The sequence below is a fragment of the Suncus etruscus genome, chromosome X (assembly GCF_024139225.1).
Source record: "Suncus etruscus isolate mSunEtr1 chromosome X, mSunEtr1.pri.cur, whole genome shotgun sequence".
NCBI lineage: Eukaryota > Metazoa > Chordata > Mammalia > Eulipotyphla > Soricidae > Suncus > Suncus etruscus.
In genome coordinates this window covers 78,368,324-78,391,581 of record NC_064868.1, presented here as the reverse complement: position 1 = coordinate 78,391,581, position 23,258 = coordinate 78,368,324, and the positions used below count along the sequence as shown (strand labels likewise).

At 35.1% G+C, this 23,258-nt stretch overlaps 1 protein-coding gene across 1 annotated transcript in view; it reads left to right on the top strand.

The window, feature by feature from the left end:
• Nucleotides 1-23,258, top strand: part of MCF2 (MCF.2 cell line derived transforming sequence) — an 82,760-nt gene that overhangs the window by 35,033 nt on the left and 24,469 nt on the right. Inside the window, exons 11-20 of the mRNA XM_049767476.1 lie at nt 2,254-2,291; nt 5,085-5,173; nt 8,156-8,222; nt 10,132-10,247; nt 10,364-10,433; nt 12,147-12,239; nt 13,837-13,929; nt 14,949-15,074; nt 16,058-16,279; nt 22,287-22,379. Of these exons, the coding sequence (XP_049623433.1) occupies nt 2,254-2,291; nt 5,085-5,173; nt 8,156-8,222; nt 10,132-10,247; nt 10,364-10,433; nt 12,147-12,239; nt 13,837-13,929; nt 14,949-15,074; nt 16,058-16,279; nt 22,287-22,379 (1,007 nt within the window). The remainder of the gene's footprint in view (nt 1-2,253; nt 2,292-5,084; nt 5,174-8,155; nt 8,223-10,131; nt 10,248-10,363; nt 10,434-12,146; nt 12,240-13,836; nt 13,930-14,948; nt 15,075-16,057; nt 16,280-22,286; nt 22,380-23,258) is intronic.

Below are 23,258 nucleotides of genomic sequence, written 5' to 3'. Positions count from 1 at the left end.
TTTTTGGTAACATAAATTTATTTAAGTTGCACTTTAGGATTTTATAAGTAAAATTTTTAAATCTTGATTACAAACATGATTGTAGTTGAGTTTCTGTCATGGAAAGAACACCCCCCCTTCACCAGTGCAGTATTCCTACAACCAATGTCCCAAATTTCCCTCTTCCCCCCACCTGTATTCTAGACAGGCTTTCTATTTCCCTTGTTCATTCACATTATTATGATAGTTCTCAATGTAGTTATTTCTCTAACAGCACTCTTCACTCTGTGTGTTGAGCTTCATGTCATGAGCTGGACCTTCTAGCCCTCCTTTCTCTTTTGTCTCTGAGCATTATTGCAAAAATGTCTTTTATTTTTCTTAAAACCCATAGATGAGGGAGACTTTTCTGCATCTTTCTCTCTACCTCTGACTTATTTCACTCAGCATAATAGATTCCATGTACATCCATGTGTAGGAAAATTTCATGACTTTATCTCTCCTGACAGCTGCATAATATTTCATTGTGTATATGTACCACAGTTTCTTTAGCCATTCATCTGTTGAAGGGCATCTTGGTTGTTTCCAGAGTCTGCCTATTGTAAATAGTGCTGCAATGAATATAGGTGGGAGAAAGGGATTTTTGTATTGTATTTTTGTGTTCCTAGAGTATATCCCTAGGAGTGGTATAGCTGGATCATATGGGAGCTCAATCTCCATATAGCTTTCCATAAAGGTTGGACTAGATGGTTGAACTAGTGAATAAGAGTTCCTTTCTCTCCACCTCCCTGGCAGCACTGCTTGTTCTCATTCTTTGTTATGTGCATCAATCTCTGTGGCATGAGATGGTACTTCTTAATTGTTTTGAGAACATCAATATTTATTGAGAAATTGATTTTGTATGGTTATTTTCACTACACAATCTATCTGATTAGGTAAGTAATATTTTACACACATAGGAAGTACCTTTTTATTTATTTTTGGGGAGGTTACACTTGCTCTATATCAGGATTCTTTTTTAGTGCTGTTGAGGAGACCATATATGGTGTGAAAGACAAACACCTTAATTGCAGTGCTATCTTTCTGCCCCCTGAAATACATTTTTTAAAAAATAAATAGAAGTGGGGCTGGAGAAATAGCAGAGTTGTAGGGCATTTGACTTGAACGTGGCCAACCCAGAATGGACCTGGGTTCGATTTCCGGCATTCCATATTGTCCCCCGAGCCTGCCAAGAGAGATTTCTGAGCACAGAGCCAGGTGTTGCCCCTGAGAGCTGCTGGTGTGGCCCAAAAACAGCAACAAAAATAAATAGAAGTGAAGTGTTAAATCTAGAGAAGGTTAGAGCATAACATTGCCAGATATGTTTTGCAATTGTTCCTGCCAAGAAATAAAGGACAGGAAGTATATTCCTTAGTAGAGAGAAGAAATCCATAGAGTCTTATGAATGTCTGCCTTTTCAACAACCTTGGGAATGAGAATATTAACATAGAATTGATAGACTACACCCTTTTCTTTCAATGAACATCCAACTCTTTGCTTAATACCGGGGTGCACATTGTAAGATGTGAATGTTTTTTTATTTCAATAAGAAAGACAAACATGGAGTTTTGCTGGTTAGATTTTTTTGAGTTAGCATTTTAAACATGCTTCAGTATTAATTTTTGTAATGGTTAGAAACATGTTCTGACAGCAGACTGCAGATTTGAATTATGCCTCTGCTTATATTACTTATCTATGAAGTGGGGATAGAAGTAATCCTATCTTCTGGAGTTGTTATATTACAAAAATAATGTGTAGTCCTTAGAATAGTACTTGGCATGTATCAATTGCTGAATACATGTTAGATGTTATGATTACTATTTCTATTTAGATCTTTTTTAAAAATGCCAACCCTATTAATTAGTTTGCTACAATATAATTAAAAATGTCTGTGTCAGAATGAATCTTAATCTGCAAATAACTATGAGTAATAACACTTAGTTGCTTTCTTCCCTGGCAATCAAGTGAAGATTTGATGAGTGAAAGAAACCACCCTCAAAAAGAAGTTCAAGTCATCTTTATAAAATAAATAAATAAAAGCAAAAAAACTATTAGACAGCAAATAAAAAAATAAGTTCAAATCATCTAGTAAGCTTGACCGATCAATTGTTTGGTATAATGTGATTTAAAATGCAAATACAAGGAAGAATAATGATTCTACTTACTCTCTAAGTATTTTTATTGAAAGTGTTGACTTTAATTCTGGTTTGAAAATCTTTCTCTACATTTCTCTACTAGGGAAGAAGACTTGGAGTCAAAGTCAGAGCAACATAAAAGTAAATATCATTAATTAATCCAAAATTGGAATTGTTGCTGTTGTTGTAAACTTGGCTTGTGCATATGTTTTGTAGGGGAATGTAAAGCATACTATTAATTCACTGAACCAATATTGTGTGTATGAAAACCCATTTAATCTCCAAGAAAAAGCTGCTGCCGCACTGTGTCTAATTGCAGGACTGGCACATTTCCAGATGTAGGAACAGTTTCTTAAGACTTGGCTCAAGTTCAGAATAATTTCTGCAGAGTGAATACTCTTAAGTTCCAGCTTCTCTCTCCCCTGACCCCACATCCATACATTTAGATTTTGTTTGTACCTTTCTACCAAAGGACATTTCTCTCATAAGTGATTCTAATCCTGCAAGTGTGAAACTGGGACAAAAATCTTCCACTGGTCCATACACTGGCCTTCAAAATAGACATCTATTCATTTCCTGGTTTTAGCCCCTAGTTTTTGGTTATGGAGCCACACCCAGCTCAGGGGCCTACTTTCAGCTTAGTCATAGGGTGGGGGGGGTCACTCCTAATGATGGTCAAAGGAAACCACACATTGTCCAAGATTGAATTTAGATCTTCATGCGAAGTATGCACTTCAACTTGTTGCGCTATCTCTCTGACCCCTCCTTTAATTTTGTTTGATACAAGAGACCTTCACAGGTTCTGTGACATTCAGGCATCATTACTTCGAAACCTGTATTTTTTCTGTGTCCTCAGTGATTTAATGGACTCTAGCATTTTTTCCAAGAGGCATATTAGCATAGGAAAACAGATTGGAGAGCCAGGCTGATTTTTAATCCCAGTTCCATCATTTAACTGACTAATGTTGGATATGTTTCATTACAAATACAATGGGGATTAATAGTAGAAAACCTCATGATGGAGTTGTAGTCAAGAGAAAATAAATAACAAGCAGCATGTGGTGGGTGTTCTAAATGTTGTTTTATAATTATGAACAGGTCTACTTGGACATATCATGACAAGTTATCAAAATGTAGAGCGACAGTTACTGCTTTCATGATGAAAACCGGCTAAATGTTCAATTCCATGGTTTGATCTATTCTTTAGTTCTAGTTTAACCTCATACACCTTAAAAGTCCTTGATGTGGACTGATTTGCACATACCCAGGGAAAGAATTAGTAGGTATACATTGTCGAGTGAGAATCCTAGCTGTTGCACCCAGTTTCAAGTCCATGCAAATCCAAAACTCATTTATATTTTCTGCTTTGTGGAAGTAGACTCACACCATGGTGCTCAGGACCTACTTATTCCTGGCTATGTGTTTAGATGTCACCCCTGGAGGTGCTCAATGCTGTCCTGTATGTGATGTCAGGGATTAAATTGTAAGTGAGGCAAGTGCTTTAACCTTTGTGGTATCTTTCCTGCCCCCAACTTGATCTTATGAAATTTCCAAATTTACATTTAACAAACCAGCTGGATTAAACGCTGTAAACATATATCACAAGGAGAATATGCAGTACTTTGTCATAATGATACCTTCTAAATGATGATTATGTTTTGAGCATTCAACACATTTAACAAGTCAAAATCCACTCGGAGAAGGAAGATGCATGATAGCAGTCGTAGATTATAGACTCTACTTTATCACTAATTTAGTAGATTATCTTGACCTTATTGCTAAACATCTCCAAGCCTCAGGTATTCCCATCTGTAAAATGGGGATAATTAGGACATTTCTGTGAAGAATAGCTATAATGATATGTGTTCACTCCTAGGACTGTGCTTGGTCCTTAAGTGTTTGGTTTTTGCCACACTTGTTTGTAAAAAGAAGGTCATATTTTGCAGAAACCTGTTCACTTGGTAGGGTCTACCTTTCATTCTATCTTATAGCTGTTATAATGTAATAGCACATTCACTGGGAAGTGAGGATCTTTGGCAGTGCGACTGCCCGAAACAGCCCTAGTGTTTCTGAGAAAAAAATAGCTAGCCCAAATCTCTTGCTATTGATTTAGTAGGTCAAGCTAAGTCATGTGGAGTTTACAAAGTAAATTAGAACATTAAGAATAGGAAGGCCAATGGAAGCAACAAGTAATACATGATAGAAATAGGCATGCCTAGTTTCCAGACATTTCAAGAAACAAGAGATAGATCAGCACATTTTATTATTCCTGCAATTTTTTGTTAGATTTTTATCTCAACATCCATGTTCATAAGAATGCCATTGAATCATTAGAAAAAGAATCAATGTTTTCAAGTAACCTTGGCTAAAGAATTCAAAATATTGCAGACAGGGATAGAGAGCTAGCACAGTGGATAAAGTACTTGCCTTGCATGTAGACAGGGATTTGATCCCCAGTACTCTATATGATTCCCTGAGTTCAGCAGTATTGAAACCTGGGCCTGAGCACCAATGGGTTGTGTTTTTAAGACCAAAACAAAAGGGCTTTTTAAAATCATGTATTGTTCTTAGAAACATTTGTATTACAATTATTAAAGATAAGAAGCTCTTTGGGTTCTTCAGTTACTAAACTTTAGATACCTGGAAAATTATCTTATTCAGAATTATTCCCTGAAGTACAAAATAAATAACGATACTTAGTTTTTAAGGAAATGTTTAGTATCTTAAACCTCTTCACTTGTATAATTCAAATAATTTTGTTACTTGTACTAATCAAAGTTATGTCTGAAAAAATCATCACCATAGGATTATTTTTTCTATTTTCTATATAGCAAGGTCTAGAAATCAAGAGAAAACTTGATTTCCGTTGGATTATACTGAAGAAAAATGATACCAACCACAAATGCTAAGTTATCTTTTATTTTTATATTTTAGATTGAAGTGGTACATGATTTTCAGGATAAGAGACATTCTGATCCACCTCCCAGTGTGAACAGTGACAATAATCTGAAAATTTTAAAGCAGTAAGTTTTATTAACTATCTATTTTATTTATTAATCTAAGCTCATGAACGTATATGATAAAGAAATTTGATTTGATGTTCAAGGCAAATGGGGCTTAGATTTTTAATTCGCAGAATAGAAATCTGGGTGTAATGAAAAGGGCACAATTAGATCTCAAAAGTCTCAGATTTAACCCCAACTCACATATGTTCTATTGAATAATTGTGGATAAGAGATTAGACCTATTCAGAAACTTTAACACCTCTTCTTTGAAGAGGTGAAAGTGAGTGTTTCACAAACTACAAAAGGATGTATGGACAGACAGGATGCTATTTTATTAATGTTAATACTAGTCTTTTTTTACCATTTTCATCATTTCTATAAGTATTCTGGATATAAGAATTTCTGTCCTTCAAATTCTGTATTTTAGAGAAAGTTGTGTGGGTTTATGTATTTTTAGACCATTAAATATTATTTGTTAAAATAGAAATAAAAAAGATCAAAATTAAAGTTAAACTAATGAATTGCTCATATCAGAGAGCAATAAAATTATTTTTAATAATACCAATAGGAAATTACATTGAATGAAAATATATCTTTTTATTTTTAAATGTTTTTGTTTAGCTAAAGAACCATGATTTAAAAGTTATTAATGATTGAGTTTTAGGGACATAATATTTCAACACCAATCCCACATCTAGTATCAACTTCCATCATCAGTGTTCCTATTCTTCCTTATCTTCTATCCCCATGACCAATCCCTACCTGCCAGCTTGACAGGCATATTACAAAGTTTGGTAGTTGCAATTTAGATCTCATGTTTACAGTGTTGTTGAGTCTGTGTTTTGAATTTTTGTGTATATCACTCACTCACAACATGGATAGGACCAAAGCCCCATTCCTCCATATATGTCCCTTTCTCATCTTCTTCCTTACTGCCTCGATTCATTCCCTTCTCTGTCCTACTCCACCTTAAGCTCGGGGGTCAAGGATGATCTAGGCATTTCCCCTTATTCATTACATTTCCCCATCCAGTTGTTCTATATAACATATATAACATAAATAAGTGAGATCATCCTTTGTTTGTCTTTCTTCTTCTGGCTTACTTCACCCCGCATATCTTCCAATTCCAACCAGGTTGCAGCAAATGACATGATTTTATCATTCCTTGCAGCTGCCCAGTATCCCGTTGTGATATGTACCACATCTTCATGATTCGTTTATCTGTAGTTGGACATTTAGGTTGATTCAATGTCTTAGATATTATAATAAATGCTGCAATGAATATAGGAGTGCATGTGTCCTTTTGTATGAATATTTGTTTTTTTTGGTTTTTGGGTCACACCCGGTGGAGCTCAGGGGTTACTCCTGGCTCTGCACTCAGAAGTTGCTCCTGGCAGGCATGGAGGACCATTTGGGATACCGGGATTTGAACCGGGATCAGTCCTGTGTTAGCCACGTGCAAGGCAAACACCTTACCGCTCCGGTCCCTGTATGAATATTTTTAAGCCCTGGAAGAAGATACTCAACTATGATATTATTGAGTCATATGGCAACTGAATTCTAATTTTACTGAGGACACTTTATACTATTTACCATTGGGGTTGAACCAGACAATATTTCCACCAGCAGTAGATGAGAGTTCCTTTTTCTCCACATCCCCACCAGCAAATTTTGTTTACTATTTTTGATACATGCCAGTGTCACCAATGTGAGATGATATCTCATTATTTCTTGATTTGCATTTTCTTAAATATAAGTGATGTTGAACAGTTTCTTCATGCTGAACAGTTTTTTAATGCCAAAAATTTTTTCATGTGCCTTTCTGTAAGAAGGGCCTGTTTATTTCTTCCTATTTTTTTGCTAAGAATTTAAAATTTTTTGTTATTCTTTGTACTTTATGTAAATCCTAGATATCAAGCTTTTATCTGATATGTTGAATAAAAATATTTTTCCTATTGATTTAGCTGTCTTTTAGTTTTAGAACATGTTTCATTTGCCATGAGATACTCTTTAATTTGATGTAGTCTCACTTGTTAATGTTTGATTTTGTTGCTTTTGCCAATGGTATCAGATTATTGAAGATGCCTCTGAGGTCCAAATCTTGGATCATTCTACTTTGTAGTTTGTATTTTATAGTTTTTGGTTCCATCTCAAGTCTTTGATCCACTTTGAATTGATTTTTCTGTAAAGTGTGAGATACAGATCGAGCTTTAATATTTTTACATGTATTTATCCAGTTTTAAAGCATCATTTGCTGAAGAGGCTATCTTTATTCCACTTCATGTTTCTAGCTCTTTTATCTAAAATTAAAATTAATATTTGCTTTAAGTTTTGAGTTGTGATTCACTGATCTGAAAGCCTACCTTTTTTCCAGTATCAGGAAGTTTTGATCACTATAGCTTTGACTATCATTTAAAAAAACAGTGAATATAATTACTTCAGAAACTTATTTTTGTTCTGTAATTGGATAGATGTATTATATATATGTATAATAAATCGGCTGCATATCCTAAAATATTTCAGATCATTATTGGAAAAAGTGAAAAATTGTGTATAAATATAAATGTCACTTTTTTTGAAAAAGAATTTTATCTCAGAAACTGTGGTTAACAGAAAAAACATTGCCAGATTTTTATGAACACATTTTGTGAGTTTTTAATAAATGATTTTTAAGCATAGTGAGTTAGAAATAAAGTTCTTTATCACATTAGTTTCTTAAACCTTATCTTTTGATTTATCATTAAATTAAATTATCTATCATTTAGCTATCATTTATCAAGTAAAAGTTTTCTTTCTCTAAAATATATTTCAGAGATTATGGGTAGTATCAATTCTAGAAGCTATAGAATTGATTTTACATTTTTTATGAAAAAACAAAAATCATTGATATTTTCTATATATTAAAAGTGTTATCTCTGATAACCTATAAGGATCAGAATTAAAATGTGATACTGTTCTGAACCAATTAAATAACTGATAATTCTGGTCTTTTTGTTTTAGACATGTCCTTCATGAGCTGATACAGACAGAGAAGGTGTATGTCCATGAGCTGTTTTCTGTTTTATTGGTAAGTGACTCCAACATTATTTTTCTTCTCCTTCTTCCTTCCCCATGTTACCTTGCTTCATTGATTAAGAAGTGCTCAGGGGGTTGGTTGGCTTGTATGGTATGCAGTTGGGAAATATTGGTGGAGTTTGACGCTGGTGGTAAAACTGACCCTGATTCATCGTATTTTGACAACCAACTATGAATGACTTTGTAAATTACAATGGTTTGAATTGAATAAAATTAAATTAAAAAAAGAAAAATTAAAAAAAGAAGTCTTAGTATTGTTTTTAATCTCCCCTTTCTTGATTGTCAATTTACAGCAGCAGGTATTTCTTCTTATGTTTGAAGATATATTCACATTTGGGTCATTCTCAGAAGTAAAAATCATAGATTCGGAATTTATTGCTGAATTAATGAGCTGTTCTCTTAGGAATAGAGTAGATTGTTGTAATTATTTCTTGGGTGTTCTTTAGAGATTTTGATTCAAGGAACCAAAATTATCAGAATATCCAGTTGATACAAAGGTCATATTTATATAGTAACCTAAATACTTGCTGCCAGTTTAAGAAGAGATTAATGACCTGTAAATAAATTTTATTCTTTGTTTCTATTTTTATACAACCAATAATATATTCTGAAACTGAAAGAGTTATCACTTTAGTCTACTTATTGAATATTCAGTTGAATATTCTACATGTTGAAACCTTGTCTTTGTTTTCTTTAAAAACAATGATTGAGCATCTGGAGAAATAGCACAGCAGGAGGGTGTTTGCCTGGCACACAGCCAATCCAGGACGGATGGTGGTTCGAACCTGGGCATCACATATGGTCCCCCATGCCTGCCAGGATCGATTTCTGAGTGCAGAGCAAGGAGTAAACCCTAAGCACTGCTGGGTGTGACCCAAAAATCAAAAATCAAAACAAAACAAAAATGAATGACATTAGAAATGGAAAAATTTGAATTTTGACATTAAAAACAGCTCGGCCCACTCATCCACTCTACATTCTGCTATTTCTATGTTTGGTGACCCAATCAAATGTTAGCTTGTATATTTTAAATAGGTAAATTATTCTATTTAAGGACCATATGTTATATAGTTGGTCATAATACACTTGTTTTCATGTAAGTGGGAGGAAAATTACTAAAATAGAGAAAGAAATAAAAAAGAAAAAGAGAAAGAAAACAAAAGATAGATGAGAAAGAGTACAGCAACAGAAAATTTGTGAAAGCTATTACATCTTTCCATAAGGTCATTAAGTCATTGTCAGAAAGTTTACTGAGCTCTTGCTGCTAGTTGATCTTTCTCTTAATTCTTTAGTTTCTGAATATTAGGGAGATTCAAATACAAGTTGACATCTAAATTAGTGTGTTCCTACTGGAATGACAGTATTAAAAGATTTGGAATTGTCGTGTGACTGCATATATGTGGTTCAGGAATTCCAAGCACTGTGGATGATACTGTGGCTTTTGTGAGGTGTGATTTTGGTTGCCAGGGCTTACAAAAGTACAAGGAGGCAGGGGAAGAGTGCATGCACTCACTCAAAAAAAAAAAGGGTATTGGTGATGTCAGCCCAAATACTAGCTTAACTGGAGTTTTTAGACAGATTGATGTCCCTGTAGAGAGCTATAGAGGAGTCATGAAGCAGGGCCATGGGTAAAATGGTGATTGTGGGTGGTGAGTATAGCTGCTGTGCCATTTTTCAGGGCAGGGAATTGACCCATTATTCTCCTCTCAAAAGTACCAGCTTTAAGCTAGATAGCCGGTTTACCCATCGTTTTTCACGGCTTATTTTATATCTCCTTCAAGAACAGTCAATGAGTCAATGGAGCTTGCCAGATGTAGACATGGTGACATGTCATCTAGGAGGCATAGTTTTGGCTGCCAGTATGAATATTTTAAATAAATAAATAAATGTGTTTTCTTTAGGGCTATAGATCGGAGATGGATAATCCAGAAATGTTTGGTCTTATGCCACCTGCCTTGAGAAACAAAAAGGATGTTCTCTTTGGAAATATGGCAGAAATATATGAATTCCACAACAAGTATGTAATTGAAAAGATAAGATTTCTTTTTTTCTGATACTACTTAAGGAATTACTCACCAATTTATTGGATTCATATTAAATCATGTCATATTTATTTCTCTGAAATTTTCACAGCATTTTCATGAGCAGTCTGGAAAGCTGCGCGAATGCTCCAGAAAGAGTGGGACCCTGTTTCCTGGAAAGGGTTAGTTAAAGTATTATTTAAAATATGTCATATTAGCCACAAAAATAAAAACTTGTTTTTAAAAGAATAGATTTGGAGAAAAGGTGGGAATGTTTTATATGTTTTTATGTTTGGTGTAAAAGACTCTCATTCTAGCAAGTAGTCAATGCTATACCTAGTTTTTGTTACAGAAATCAATGCAATAGCCATTGAATTCTATAATATTGAATGTCTCAGTGGCTCAACTTGAGGGCACTGACCCTTAAGGTGAACACAGGATTCTAGGGACCCTTCTGATTATGAAATTGTGAGAGTGGGATAATCGTCACACAAACATTTTTGGCTTAGTTAATTTTAGCTTCAAAGATGCCTGGAAACATTGGTGAAGGAAAATGACACTGGTAGTGGGATTGGTGCTGAAATATTGTCTGAAACTCAACTATGAATAACTTCATATATCAGAATGTTTTAAATATTTTTAAATTTAAAAATTTAAATAAATGAACAGAAAAGAAGATTTTCCAAATTTTTCTCTACTATATCTACAGTAAACTCAAATTTGCAAAGGAGAGAGAGCTTCTTATGCTTTTATATTCCATGACATCATTCAGGGGACTCATCTCTCTCTATACAATGACTTGTTAGTACAACTCACTACTCAGATTGTGTAATCCCATTCCCCTCCATCAAAGTCTTTTCCTCTTAGAATGTTTTCTACCTCTAATTCTTCCCGAAATACCCATTTAGACTTAATTTGAGAGTAAATTGGATTCGTTATTGAAAACTTCTTACTCTAGAAAGTGTTTATGGAGTAAGAAAATAATAAGGTTAAAAAGAATTGTGGGTCATTACCTTTCTCAACATAACTGTCAACACATTTAAACTCTGGCCAACTTCTTCACTAGTTCCCTAAGCCATAGGGCACCTTTTGTTTGGACTCCTGCAGTGCATAATGTCTGTGTTACTCATTGGGAATTTTACATTTACTAAGTAAATCTACTATGTAATACGAAAGCTCTTCAACTAGATGAAGTCTCTGAGGCATGATCCATAACCTGTTCATTTTTCAGTATTTCTAATGAGATTAGCAGAGTTCTTCCCAGCCAGCAGTGGTTTTATAAATGCTATGTTTGTTCATTTAACATAATCTATAGAACACGTACTTGTATGCCAAGTGCCATGATAGACAATGCAAATAGATATCAAGCTCAAGAGTGACTTAACTGTGTGAGTTGAGCTATATTAGAAATTTATAAAGTACTCAAGAAGAGGTTATTTTACATAGATGAGAGGTATAAAGGAGGACTTAAAGAAGAGCTATCTCATTATATGAATGTTAAAGGGTAGCACATCATGTGAGTCAAAGATTATTCTAGGTGAAGTGATTATCTTTGATAGATGTCACGTGTGGTTATGGAGCTATGATGCTGTGTGAGTGATGGGCCAAAGTCCTTGAAAGTTAGCTACCAATTCATTCATCAGGGAACTGAGAGACTAGTAGTATTGAAAGGACATAAGATTTGGTACCCTATTAACTCACAGATATGAAAAAATTGGTCTAATTTATAGGTCAGCTAGAGAAGGCTTTTCTCAACACCATAACTCTCAACTATGTTACAAGCTCTTTAGGCCACGTTCTTTAGAATACTTAGCCACAATCATTTTGTCTAGTGTTTTTTTATTAAACATACACATGAAATTTAATAATACATTTGAATTTTTTGTTTATCACAGAAAGACGATTTTAAGATGTATGCAAAATATTGTCAGAATAAACCCAAATCAGAAGCAGTTTGGAAGAAGTTTTCAGAATGTGCCTTTTTTCAGGTATAGTAATTATGCAGGTATTGGTATCCTCTTTCTGAAAGATCCAGGACTATTTCTTATTTATAAATTTACTTTATACTCTAAGTAAATAAGTTCTATAGATGGATAGATACAAAGAAAAATTTGACTTTCCCAAAAATACACACACATGCACAAACATACTCCTTAAAGTCGAAAACTTTAGCTACTTTCCATACTCTCTATCTCCAAGTAATATGCTTAGCCAGGTATTTATCACTATAAAAAAGGGAATCTTTTGCTCAGTTTCATTTTCCCTGCTCCTATCACCAACTCCACTATGATAATACAATACATATCATTTCCCTTCCATATCATCCAATGTAGTTCTATGTAATCACATTGAGGGAGTGCTAAAGTATTCAATGTATGTAGTATCTATACACAAACAAATCCTATGGTGCAGTATAATATAAGTTGACTGCTTTTCTTTCTAATTTGTTTTCCTTCCAACTTTCTTTTTCATTTGCTTAGTTCCCTATTCTATTCTATTTTATTGCAGTCTATTCTAGTCTATGCTTCTTTTCTATCGCAAACTCTTCAAATTGTAAGAGTTATAAAAATCCTCTATAAGTACATTGAATGGTATTTTCTATGAATTTTATCTTCATCAGTAAAAAAAAAAACTAAATAAATATTCTTATCATTTCGTGATCTGAATTTGAACACATGTTGAATTTTATTCGTATTGAGAGGAGAGGCCTTTATTTTTCACAAATATATCGTCTCTCACTTCCTTTTTATTTTCCATGATATATATACACATACATACATTTAATCCTAAGCAGATCCATCTTGACGTAATTATGGATCCAACAATTTTTCCAGTCATGTCCTATATATATATATATATATATATATATATATATAGTTGTGGTGAATCAAACAACAATGAGATAAAATATAGCACTAGTTGACAAAAGCTCTATTTTTCTTGTGATATGAGAAAACAACTCTTCTCAAATGCAGGGTGATTTATATTCAGGCAACCTATTTCTCTTTTGATCCTTACCTATGGATCTGAGTAGTTAAAAATTGTCTTGTATAATTCTTTAATAGAAAAGCTTTTTTTCATTTTTGCCTTTGGTCATTTACTGCATCCTTATCTTATAAAAATTCTGTATCATTGTGAATATACAAGTAAGTATTTTTCATGTTTGAAATTTTAGAATTTTCTCTGCAATCATATTTACTTACAGCTTTTTCTATTATCCTATCTCCTTAATTAGGAAACTATATGCAACAGTATTTTTTCTGGTAAATTTTCCTTTAACATATAAGAATTTTGGGGCTGGAACAATGGTGCAGTGGTAGGGTGTTTGCCTTGTACAAGGCTGACCCAGGACGAACCGTAGTTCAATCCCCCAGCATCTCATATGGTCCCCCAAGCCAGGGGCGATTTCTGAGCACATGGCCAGGAGTAACCCCTGAACATCAACAAATGTGGCCCCAAAACGAAACCAACGAACGAAACAATGATATAAGAATTTTGAATTTATTGAGTGTAGTCAATGAATATTTAGCATTTTCACAGGTACTTGACAATTTAAATTTATTGTTAATTAAATTTTAATGACAGGAATGCCAAAAGAAATTAAAACACAGACTTCGTCTGGATTCCTATTTGCTCAAACCAGTGCAGAGAATCACTAAGTATCAGTTACTACTGAAGGTAATTGTAATAAACTTTCTCTATTTTTTGACTTCTCTGATTCAGGTGTGGAAAGTGGTTGAAAAGTTACTCTCTTAGATACATGATAAATGCTTAGATAAACTTGCAAAAACTAGATGTAGCAAGGGAATGAATGCCATACTCTTCCCTATGGTGTTACACATGCCAAAAAAAGAGAGACATATAAAACTAAGAACCTATGAAGCCCTTTTTTTAAAATTTTTATTGTGACCAAAGTGCATTACAAATCTTTCACAGAATTATTTATGGTACATAGTGACAATGAATGAGAGGCATTCCCACCACCAGTGTTGTCCTCCTTCCACCCCTGTTCCCAGCATGTATCCCATATCTCCCTCCTTTACCCCCCAGAATACTAGTGTATCTGGTTTCTACTTTACAGCTTGTTGTAGATTGGGTATCTATTCTGTTATGAAACCCTTTTTAGTTAGTTATTTGCCCTTACAACTTACACTAGTCTGTGTGTAATGTCTACTGAGGAACTTTTGCTATTAAACAGAATTTTAAAAATTGATTAGAAGTTTGAATCTGTATTTCATGAGTCTTCTCAATAAAAAAATCAAGTGGCACTTATATCATGTACAGTGAAAGAGTTAATACAATTTTATTTGGTATTAATGCAATATAGCATATTTAAAATTATTACCATGTTCTAGGTATGTGCATAACGAACAAAACAAAATGTCTTATGTAGAGGATCAAAATAAGTGCAATAACGTTAATACCTAATATATAGTATGTCCTAATAGCTATTTTCTTCAGTTCTAAAAACATTGAATGCCCCTTGTTTTCTGTTTCATCATTATTCCATTTTCCTCAAATTTGACATTGCAATTAAATATAGTAATAATGTGACAAATAGCATATGAAGAACATTACTCAAAGAAGAGATTATCTTTGGTTTCCTCTTTGAAAGCATGCTAGCCAAAGGTTTTTCATCTTCTTTAGCTATTAATATCTGTCCAATATTACATTTAATTCCATATTTCTGTTTCCAGGAGCTATTAAAATATAGCAAAGACTGTCTTGGAACCAATGAGTTAAAGGAGGCACTTGACACAATGCTGGATCTGCTGAAGTCAGTCAATGACTCTATGCATCAGATTGCAATAAATGGCTACAAGGTAAGTAAATTGCAATGATTATTTCCTTTTTTAGTGGATAAGCTCTTTAACATTCCTTTCTTTCTCTCTTGGAACCAACTTTGAAAGGTAGATTAATGGACAAGTAAATGTCAGCAGTATTCCTAATAATGCTAAGTGGAGAATTGGCTTTAGATCAGCAGTCAAATGGGTTTGTGATATTCCTCTTGTCCCAACAGTCTAACAAGTTTAGGTCTTGATAGAAGAAATATTTGGGTCTTCTATGGAGATTAATTGTCTCAGAATTGCTGCTTGTCCTAGTCTAGGAGAGATATAGAACAGGTGAAAAAAATCAACTCTTTAGAGTTAGCTTCACCTGGTGGAGACACACGGGACTGGTAGATTTCATGCACCAATCAGGATTGAGGAAGAGATGGGATGAGTTATCCTAAATTCAATGCTTTTTCATGGATTAACACAGTCTGCTATAAGAAGGAGCCTTAAATCTTCCACTCCTAAAGGTAATTTTATACAGTATGACACATGCCAGGTTTTAGTGGAAAATGGCCTGATGAAGAATTTTTATTGATTCATAATACTATGGAGTTTTAGGGGTACAGGCTTCATACCTCTATAAGGGAGACTTGATGACCGTTTCTTCCTTGAACCCTTCGATTCTCGTGCCATCTGCCACCAAAGAGGCCCTTTTCCTATTACTCTCAATAACCTCTCCTTTTATTCCAGTAACCACTGTAGTTTCACAAAAGTGGAGGCGTTTGTTTTGTTGTTGCTTGCCAGTTTTTCTTCCTTTATTAATTCACAGTCTGCATCAAAGTGAAGCCTCTTCAGTATTTGCTTCCTCATATATGCACTTACCATTATCACCTCCTGTTCTTTATGAATGGAATTTTAAACAGTGTATGCGACTCTTCAGGTCCAAGTGAAGCAGTTTCATCACCATAATGATGGCTACCTTCTGAATGTAGCTATGCTTCGTTCCAATGAGTGTTCATTTTCCATTTCAGGGAAACATAAATGACCTTGGCAAGATGATCGCACAAAATGCATTCAGCGTTTGGGCTGGACACCGGAAGGGGGCCACCAAAATGAAGGAGTTTGCTAGATTCAAGCCTATGCAGCGACACCTTTTCTTGTATGAAAAAGCCATTGTGTTTTGTAAAAAGCGTGTTGACGGTGGAGACGGTGCCTGTCGATTACCTTCCTACAGTTTTAAGAACAGTTTGAATGTAAGTCCATTAAACTGTGTAGTGCTGCTATAGTATTTGCTCTCTATGTGTTTGCCATTTCAGCTGAAATTACTGATGATTTTGCTTTGGCTACACATCCCTTTGTTTAAATAGGATGCTTACATAGATTTGGGGTAAAATTTCTCTGCAATGAGAAGGAAGGGAAGAGTTTTATCCTTTTCTATTTCTGCTCTCTTACTCCAATCCTTGACAGTCTCCTAGGGAACTCTCTGGCGCCCTGCAGACAAATTTTGCATTGTGGGGTGCCATTGTCAATCAGGCATCCTTAGGAAGCAATACCTGACCACTGGTACTAGGTGGAGTGCATAGCATTGGCAACAAAGAGCTTTTGTCACAGAGAAAAGACAAAGGGAAAGGATTTTCTTTCTTTTCTTTGAAGCAATATAAAAAGGGATGACACGTCAAGTTTGAGAAATAATACAGGGTTTAAGACTATTGCATTGCATATTTTAAATGCTGACTATTTTACAACAGTCACTGGCTGTTTTATGGCACACTCAGAAATGATACTGAGTACAGAGCCAGGAGTAATCCCTGAGCACCAATGGGTGTGGTTTTCAGAGAAGCAAACACAACAAAAAGGGATAACATTTTTTGTTGGGCCACACCTGGTAGAGCTGAGGGGTTACTCCTGGCTCTGAATTCAGAAATTATTCTTGACAGGCTTTGGGGAGAGGCATCTGGGATGCTGGGGATTAAATTTTGGTAGGCAGGGTGCAAGGCTAAAGCCCTTCCTCCTACACTATGGCTCTAGCCCCCCAATGGATAACTTTTGAATTGAACGTATCTTCACCTAATTTTGGCATCTCCTTTTTCCATTCCTTACTTCTTTTCCTGAGTATTCAGGGTTATCTAGAGTTGAACCCATTTCATACCTGTCTTGTCTGTTAAAATTACTCTCCTCTCTTGCAGAGCCTCAGTAATCTTTCTGTCCTAATATTTAGTGCTAAAATGAGAGCAATTTCATTGGAGGAAGTTAAAGGTCATACAATGATACTCCCCAAAGGATTTTGACTTTTGACAAGACAAAATTTCAGGTTACATGAGTCTGGAATTGGCAAATGCTGTTGTATCATCCCCCAACTGATTTTATCTATGAAGGTTCAAAAGGTTCACATAGAGTCATTTGTTAATAGAGAATTGAGATTGTAGAATCCCTGATTAGTCTCTGTCATATTTCAGGAGCATGTTTTGTCCTAGTTGTTATTGTCAGTATATTAGGGAACTGAGGAGTAAACTGAACTGAGTAAACTGAACTGAGTTCAGAAGGAGTAATCAAGAAGAACTTGAAGTGTTAGGTTAGAAAGATCCCAGATAAGCAAGTCTTACTTATGAATTTTCCTGCCTGGTCAGCAGCTATGTTTTCTGTTGTTAAAATTTCTTGCTTCCTTTTTTCGTTTGATGTTGGAATGGGAGCAGTACTCAGGGATCACTCTTGGTGGCACTCTGAGAATCATATGTAATATCTTTTGATTTTGAATCATTGAGTCTTTAATTAAGTCCAATCTGGTGTGTTGAGTACAAGTGCAGTGCTTTATTTCTGAACTCATTACAGTGTTAGAATAGCTCTTTTTTTTTGGTTTTTGGGTCACACCTGGTGGTGCTCAGGGGTTACTCCTGGCTGTCTGCTCAGAAATAGCTCTTGGCAGGCATGGGGGACCATATGGGACACCGGGATTCGAACCAACCACCTTTGATCCTGAATCAGCTGCTTGCAAGGCAAACGCCGCTGTGCTATCTCTCCGGGCCCTAGAATAACTCTTATTCTCATAGTTTCCACTATAAGTGCCCAGTTGCTCATTAGCTATTTGGAACTGACCTCCAATTATTGCTTATTTCAAAGGTGCTGCATTTCTATAATAAACATTGATCGAGAGGCTGTAGAGATAGTACAGTGGCTAGGGGACTTACCTTGCACATGGTTGAACTGGTTTTGATACCCCAAACCCCATATATTCATCTAAGTTCACCAGGAATAAACCCAGAACACAATACCAGGAGTAAGTCTTGAGGACCTCTGGGTGTGACACAAATCCCTCTCCACCAAAAATATTGAAAAATTAACAAGATGTACATGAACTTGTCATTCACATCAGCTAGCAAACTAGCTTCCAGCTCTTTTCCCTAGTGATTGGGAAGTACCTTCTCTCCCTGGGCATATTTAACTCAAATCTATTGGGTTCACTTTTTAGTTAAGACTATGGTAGGTAGCATTTCTGATTTATGATGCATTTTTTAAAATTTTTTTATATAAGGACCACCTTCACTGGCAGTGGTCAAGGGTGTCTGTGGTGCCAGAGAAAGAATTGGTGGCCTTGAACATATTATGTATGTACCCTACCACTTGAGCTATCTCCTCTGAAGTTTTCTTTTTTGGGGGTGTGTGTGTCATAATAATGAGCACATCAACAGAGTACTTCTAGAGTGCCTCAGAATAAGGAGGGACTTGAAGGAGTTACTAAAGCTATGAGAATTCAATGGTTACCATGGAAACAGAGGTGGGCTACATGCAAGACACATTTTAATGGAAGGTAGACAGATGGGATGTTGACTTACTAGACACAGCAAATAAATAATATGTGGCATTTGAAGGGAGATTGGAAATCAATCTGTTTTCCTTTTGTTTTCCAATAATGCCTGGCAGTTTCCCTAATCAAAGAGATTAGTCAGTCATCTATGGAAGAATAGGGATGGAATTACTAACAGAAAAGCAATGCTGCTTACTGAAGAATATAGAAGTTCAGCTTTATTTACTTACTTTTATACTTTTTATAAGAATCCATGGATAAATGACTGCTAGACCTACTACTCAGTGTGTTATGTAGGCTTCAGAATCTTCCCTTTTTTTGGGAGAGGATCAGTGCAGATTCTCTCTATAGCTAATGAGCTTTTCTCTCACTTTCAAAGACTATTGGCTTAACTTCATCCTGTCCAGGTGTTGTTACTGATCAATGGCATACTTTCTAATGATCTTTGCACTATTCTGAACCAGAAGTTTCTTTTTTTAAATATCTTTATTTAAGCACCTTGTTGTATACATGATTGTATTTGGGTTTCAGTCATATAAAGAACATCCTCCTTCACCAGTGCAACATTCCCCTCACCAATGCCCCCAATCTCCCTTCTTACCTCTCGCCTGTATTCGAGACAGGCATTCTACTCCTCTCACTCACTGACATTGTCACCATAGTTGTCAGTGTAGTTATTTATCTAATTGTACTCACCATTCTTTATTTTATCTTAATGTACATTTCTTTATTTTTTATTTAAGCACCTTGATTACAAATATGATTGTAGTTGGGTTTCAGTCATGTAAAGAACACCCCCTTCACCGGTGCAACAATCCCATCACCAATGCCCCACATTTCCTTCCCTCCCCACCTGTATTAGAGACAGGCTTTTTCTCTCCTCATTCATTCACATTGTTATGATATTTGTCAGTGTAGTTATTTTTTAAACTTCACTAACCACTCTTTGTGATGACCTTCATATCTTCATACCTTCCAGCCCTCATCTCTATTGTCTCTGGGCATTATTAAATTAATGTCTTTTATTTTTCTTAAAACCCATAGATGAATGAGACTATTCTGTGTCTATCTTTCTCACTCTGACTTATTTCACTCAGCATAATAGATTCCATGTACATCCATGTACAGGTAAATTTCATGATTTCATCTCTTCTGATGGCTGCATAATATTCCATTGTATATATGTACCATGGTTTTTTAGTCATTCATCTGTTGAAGGGCATCTTGGTTGTTTCCAGAGTCTGGCTATAGTAAATAGCACTGCAATAAATATAGATATGAGGAAGGGATTTTTGAATTGTATTTTTGTGTTCCTAGGGTATATCACTGCCACCAGCAGTGAATGAGAGTTCCTTTCTCTTCACATCCCCACCAGTACAGATTGTTCTTTTTCTTTTTGATGTGTGCAAGTCTCTGTGGTGTGAGATGGTACCTAATATTTGTTTTGACTTCCATCTCCTTGATGATTAGTGATGTGGAGCATTTTTTTTCATGTGCCTTTTGGCCATTTGTATTTCTTCTTTGAGAAATTGTTTATTTTTCTCCCCAGTTTTTGAAGGGGTTAGATGTATTTTTCTTGTAAAATTCTGTCATCACCTTGTATAGCTTTGATCTTAGCTCCTTATCTCATGGGTATTGGATGAATAGTTGTTTTTTTTTGGTGGGGGGTTTGGGCCACACCCAACTGTGCTCAGGAGTTACTCCTGGCTGTCTGCTCAGAAATAGCTCCTGGCAGGCACGGGGGACCATATGGGACACCGGGATTCGAACCTTTGGTCCTGGATCGGCTGCTTGCAAGGCAAACACAGCTGTGCTATCTCTCTGGGCCCTGGATGAATAGTTTATCCCAATCTGTGGGGTGGGTTTTTTAGCGTGAGCACTATTTTCCTTGAGGTGCAGAAGCTTCTAAGCTTAATATAGTTTCATCTGTTTATCTCTTCTTTAACTTGTTTGGAGAATCCTGTTTCCTCCTAAAGATGCCTTTAGTCTCAATGTTATGGGGTGCTTTACCTACATGTTGTTCTATATACCTTATGGTTTCAGGTCTGATATCAAGGTCTTTAATCCATTTGGATTGCCTAATTGCTGTAGTACTTTAAGGACTATGTTGAATAGGAGTGGTAAGAGAGGACAGACTTGTTTTGTACAAGAAATTAGAGGGAAGGCTTTTAGTTTTTCCTCCATTGAGAATAATATTTAACATTAGCATGTGGTAGATGACCTTAACTATAGTGAGAAGGGTTCCTTTCATTCCCATCTTGCTGAGAGTTTTTTTTAATATCAAGAATGGGTGTTGGACCTTATCAAATGCTTTCTCTGCATCTGTTGATATGATCATGTGATTTTTATGTTTCTTGTCGTTGACATTGTGTATTTTGTTGATAGATTTATGAATGTTAAACCATTCTTGCATTCCTGGAATGAAACCTACTGGATCTTACTGAATGACCTTCTTGATGAGGCATTGGGTCTTATTTGCCAGGATTTTTTTGAGGATCTTTGCATTTTTGTTCATCAGGGATATTGTTCTATAATTTTCTTTTTTGGCAGCATCTCTGTCTGGTTTTGGTATCAAGGTGATGTTGATTCATAAAAGCTGTTTGGAAATGTTCCTGTTTTTTCAATTCCAAGAAAGAGCCTGGCCAGGATTGGTAGTAGTTCCTTTTGAAAGGTTTGAAAGAATTCATTAGTGAGTCCATCAGGGCCTAGGCTTTTTTTTGGGGGCAGACATAGTAAAAGATTTTCAATTAAATTTCTATATTTTGTGATTTGAGAACATATATACAGTTCACACATTGCAAATTAATTTTATTCCTTTAGATATTTGTAAGTGAAAAAATTAAATGAAGAATATTAATATTTTCTATACTGTTAAATTTCCAGTATATGTATTATATTTTATTTAATCTATAATGATAAGGTATATAAATACAATAAAGATAAAAACTATTTCAGGTGGCTGGAGTGTTTGCCTTGCATGTGGCTCACCTGGGTTCGACCCCTGGCATAGCATATCATTCCCTGAGCCTGCTAGGAGTGATTTCTGAGCTCAGAGTCAGGATTAACCGCTGAGCTTGCTGATGTGGCCCCAAAGCAAAATTTCCCTTGATTTTTGGGAATCTCACTAGTACTACTATTAATATCACCTCATTGAACTTCATTTGGTGGACTCCTAAATGGGCTAGAGAGTGAGATTGTCCCTTAGGTAATTGGTGCAGGAATTATAAAGGAAAAAGAAGGAAGAAGAATAGTGTAAGCTAATGAAGTTGCTCAAAATATAAACCATAAATGTTATGAACCATGATTTATTTACCATTTCTTATTATTGGAATAAAATATATATTAAATATATATTCTGTTTCTGTGAGAAGTTCCATTGAATTTAAAACATCATCAAAGTATTTATAAGATCATTTTCAAAACAATGTTTACTAAAAATCTCAACTTCTTTGTTGCAGCTGGATGAAATTGGAATCACTGAATATGTAAAAGGCGACACCCGCAAATTTGAAATATGGTGTGGTGGGAAGGAAGAAATTTACATCGTCCAGGTTCGTTATTTCAAATTATATTAGGGACTATACTTGCAATATATTGCTAAAACTTTGAATTTTCATCTAGGGAGGCTGACAGATCAGTATCAATTGACTTTTGTAATGGAAATTATTTTTGATTACAAGACAGAAATTTCTGTCTACTTAATACATATGACATTAATGTTTTTCATCAGTTTCCATTGTGATATAACATAAATCTTTTTTTGGGGGGGGGACTACCACACATTATCATTACTTTGAGATGTCTGTAATGCTTTCTAGGATTCTAAGTTTCCAAAGTTTATACTAAGAAACTTAATGACTTTAGCTGAAAGCCAAGAGTTTGGCAGGCCTTTCCTTTTTCCTATCAAGTTGCAAGTGTTAGGACTTTTATATTAATTCTGAGTTCTCTTGTGTACACATTCAGATAATGCCTAGTTATATGATTTGGGATATCTGACAGTTCAGATATGATTGTTGTTCCAAAAAAATGATTAGAACCCTGGCCAGATACACAGTAAGTCCCATTGCATTTCAGAAAAGGGGAGAGAAATATGACATTTCAGGATAATGCTGTCATTTTAAATAAGTATATTCTGACTTGTGCCAGGTGAATGTGTTCTCATCTGCTGAAAGAACTCAACAGAGCGTATTTTTCTTTAATTGTGCACCAGATCATTATAATTCATAAAATAATTTTTCATGGTTTGATTTAGATTTAACACTGGATAAGGAAACTTTCTGGCAGACACAATTTATTGAGATTACTTCGAATAGATTGTCTTTTCAAGGAGCAGTACTACTTGATTAATTTTATCAAAATTGCAGATAAAATCAGTTATATGATTTTCATCTAATTTTAACTGAACCATTGTGAATTTCAAAGATAAAAGA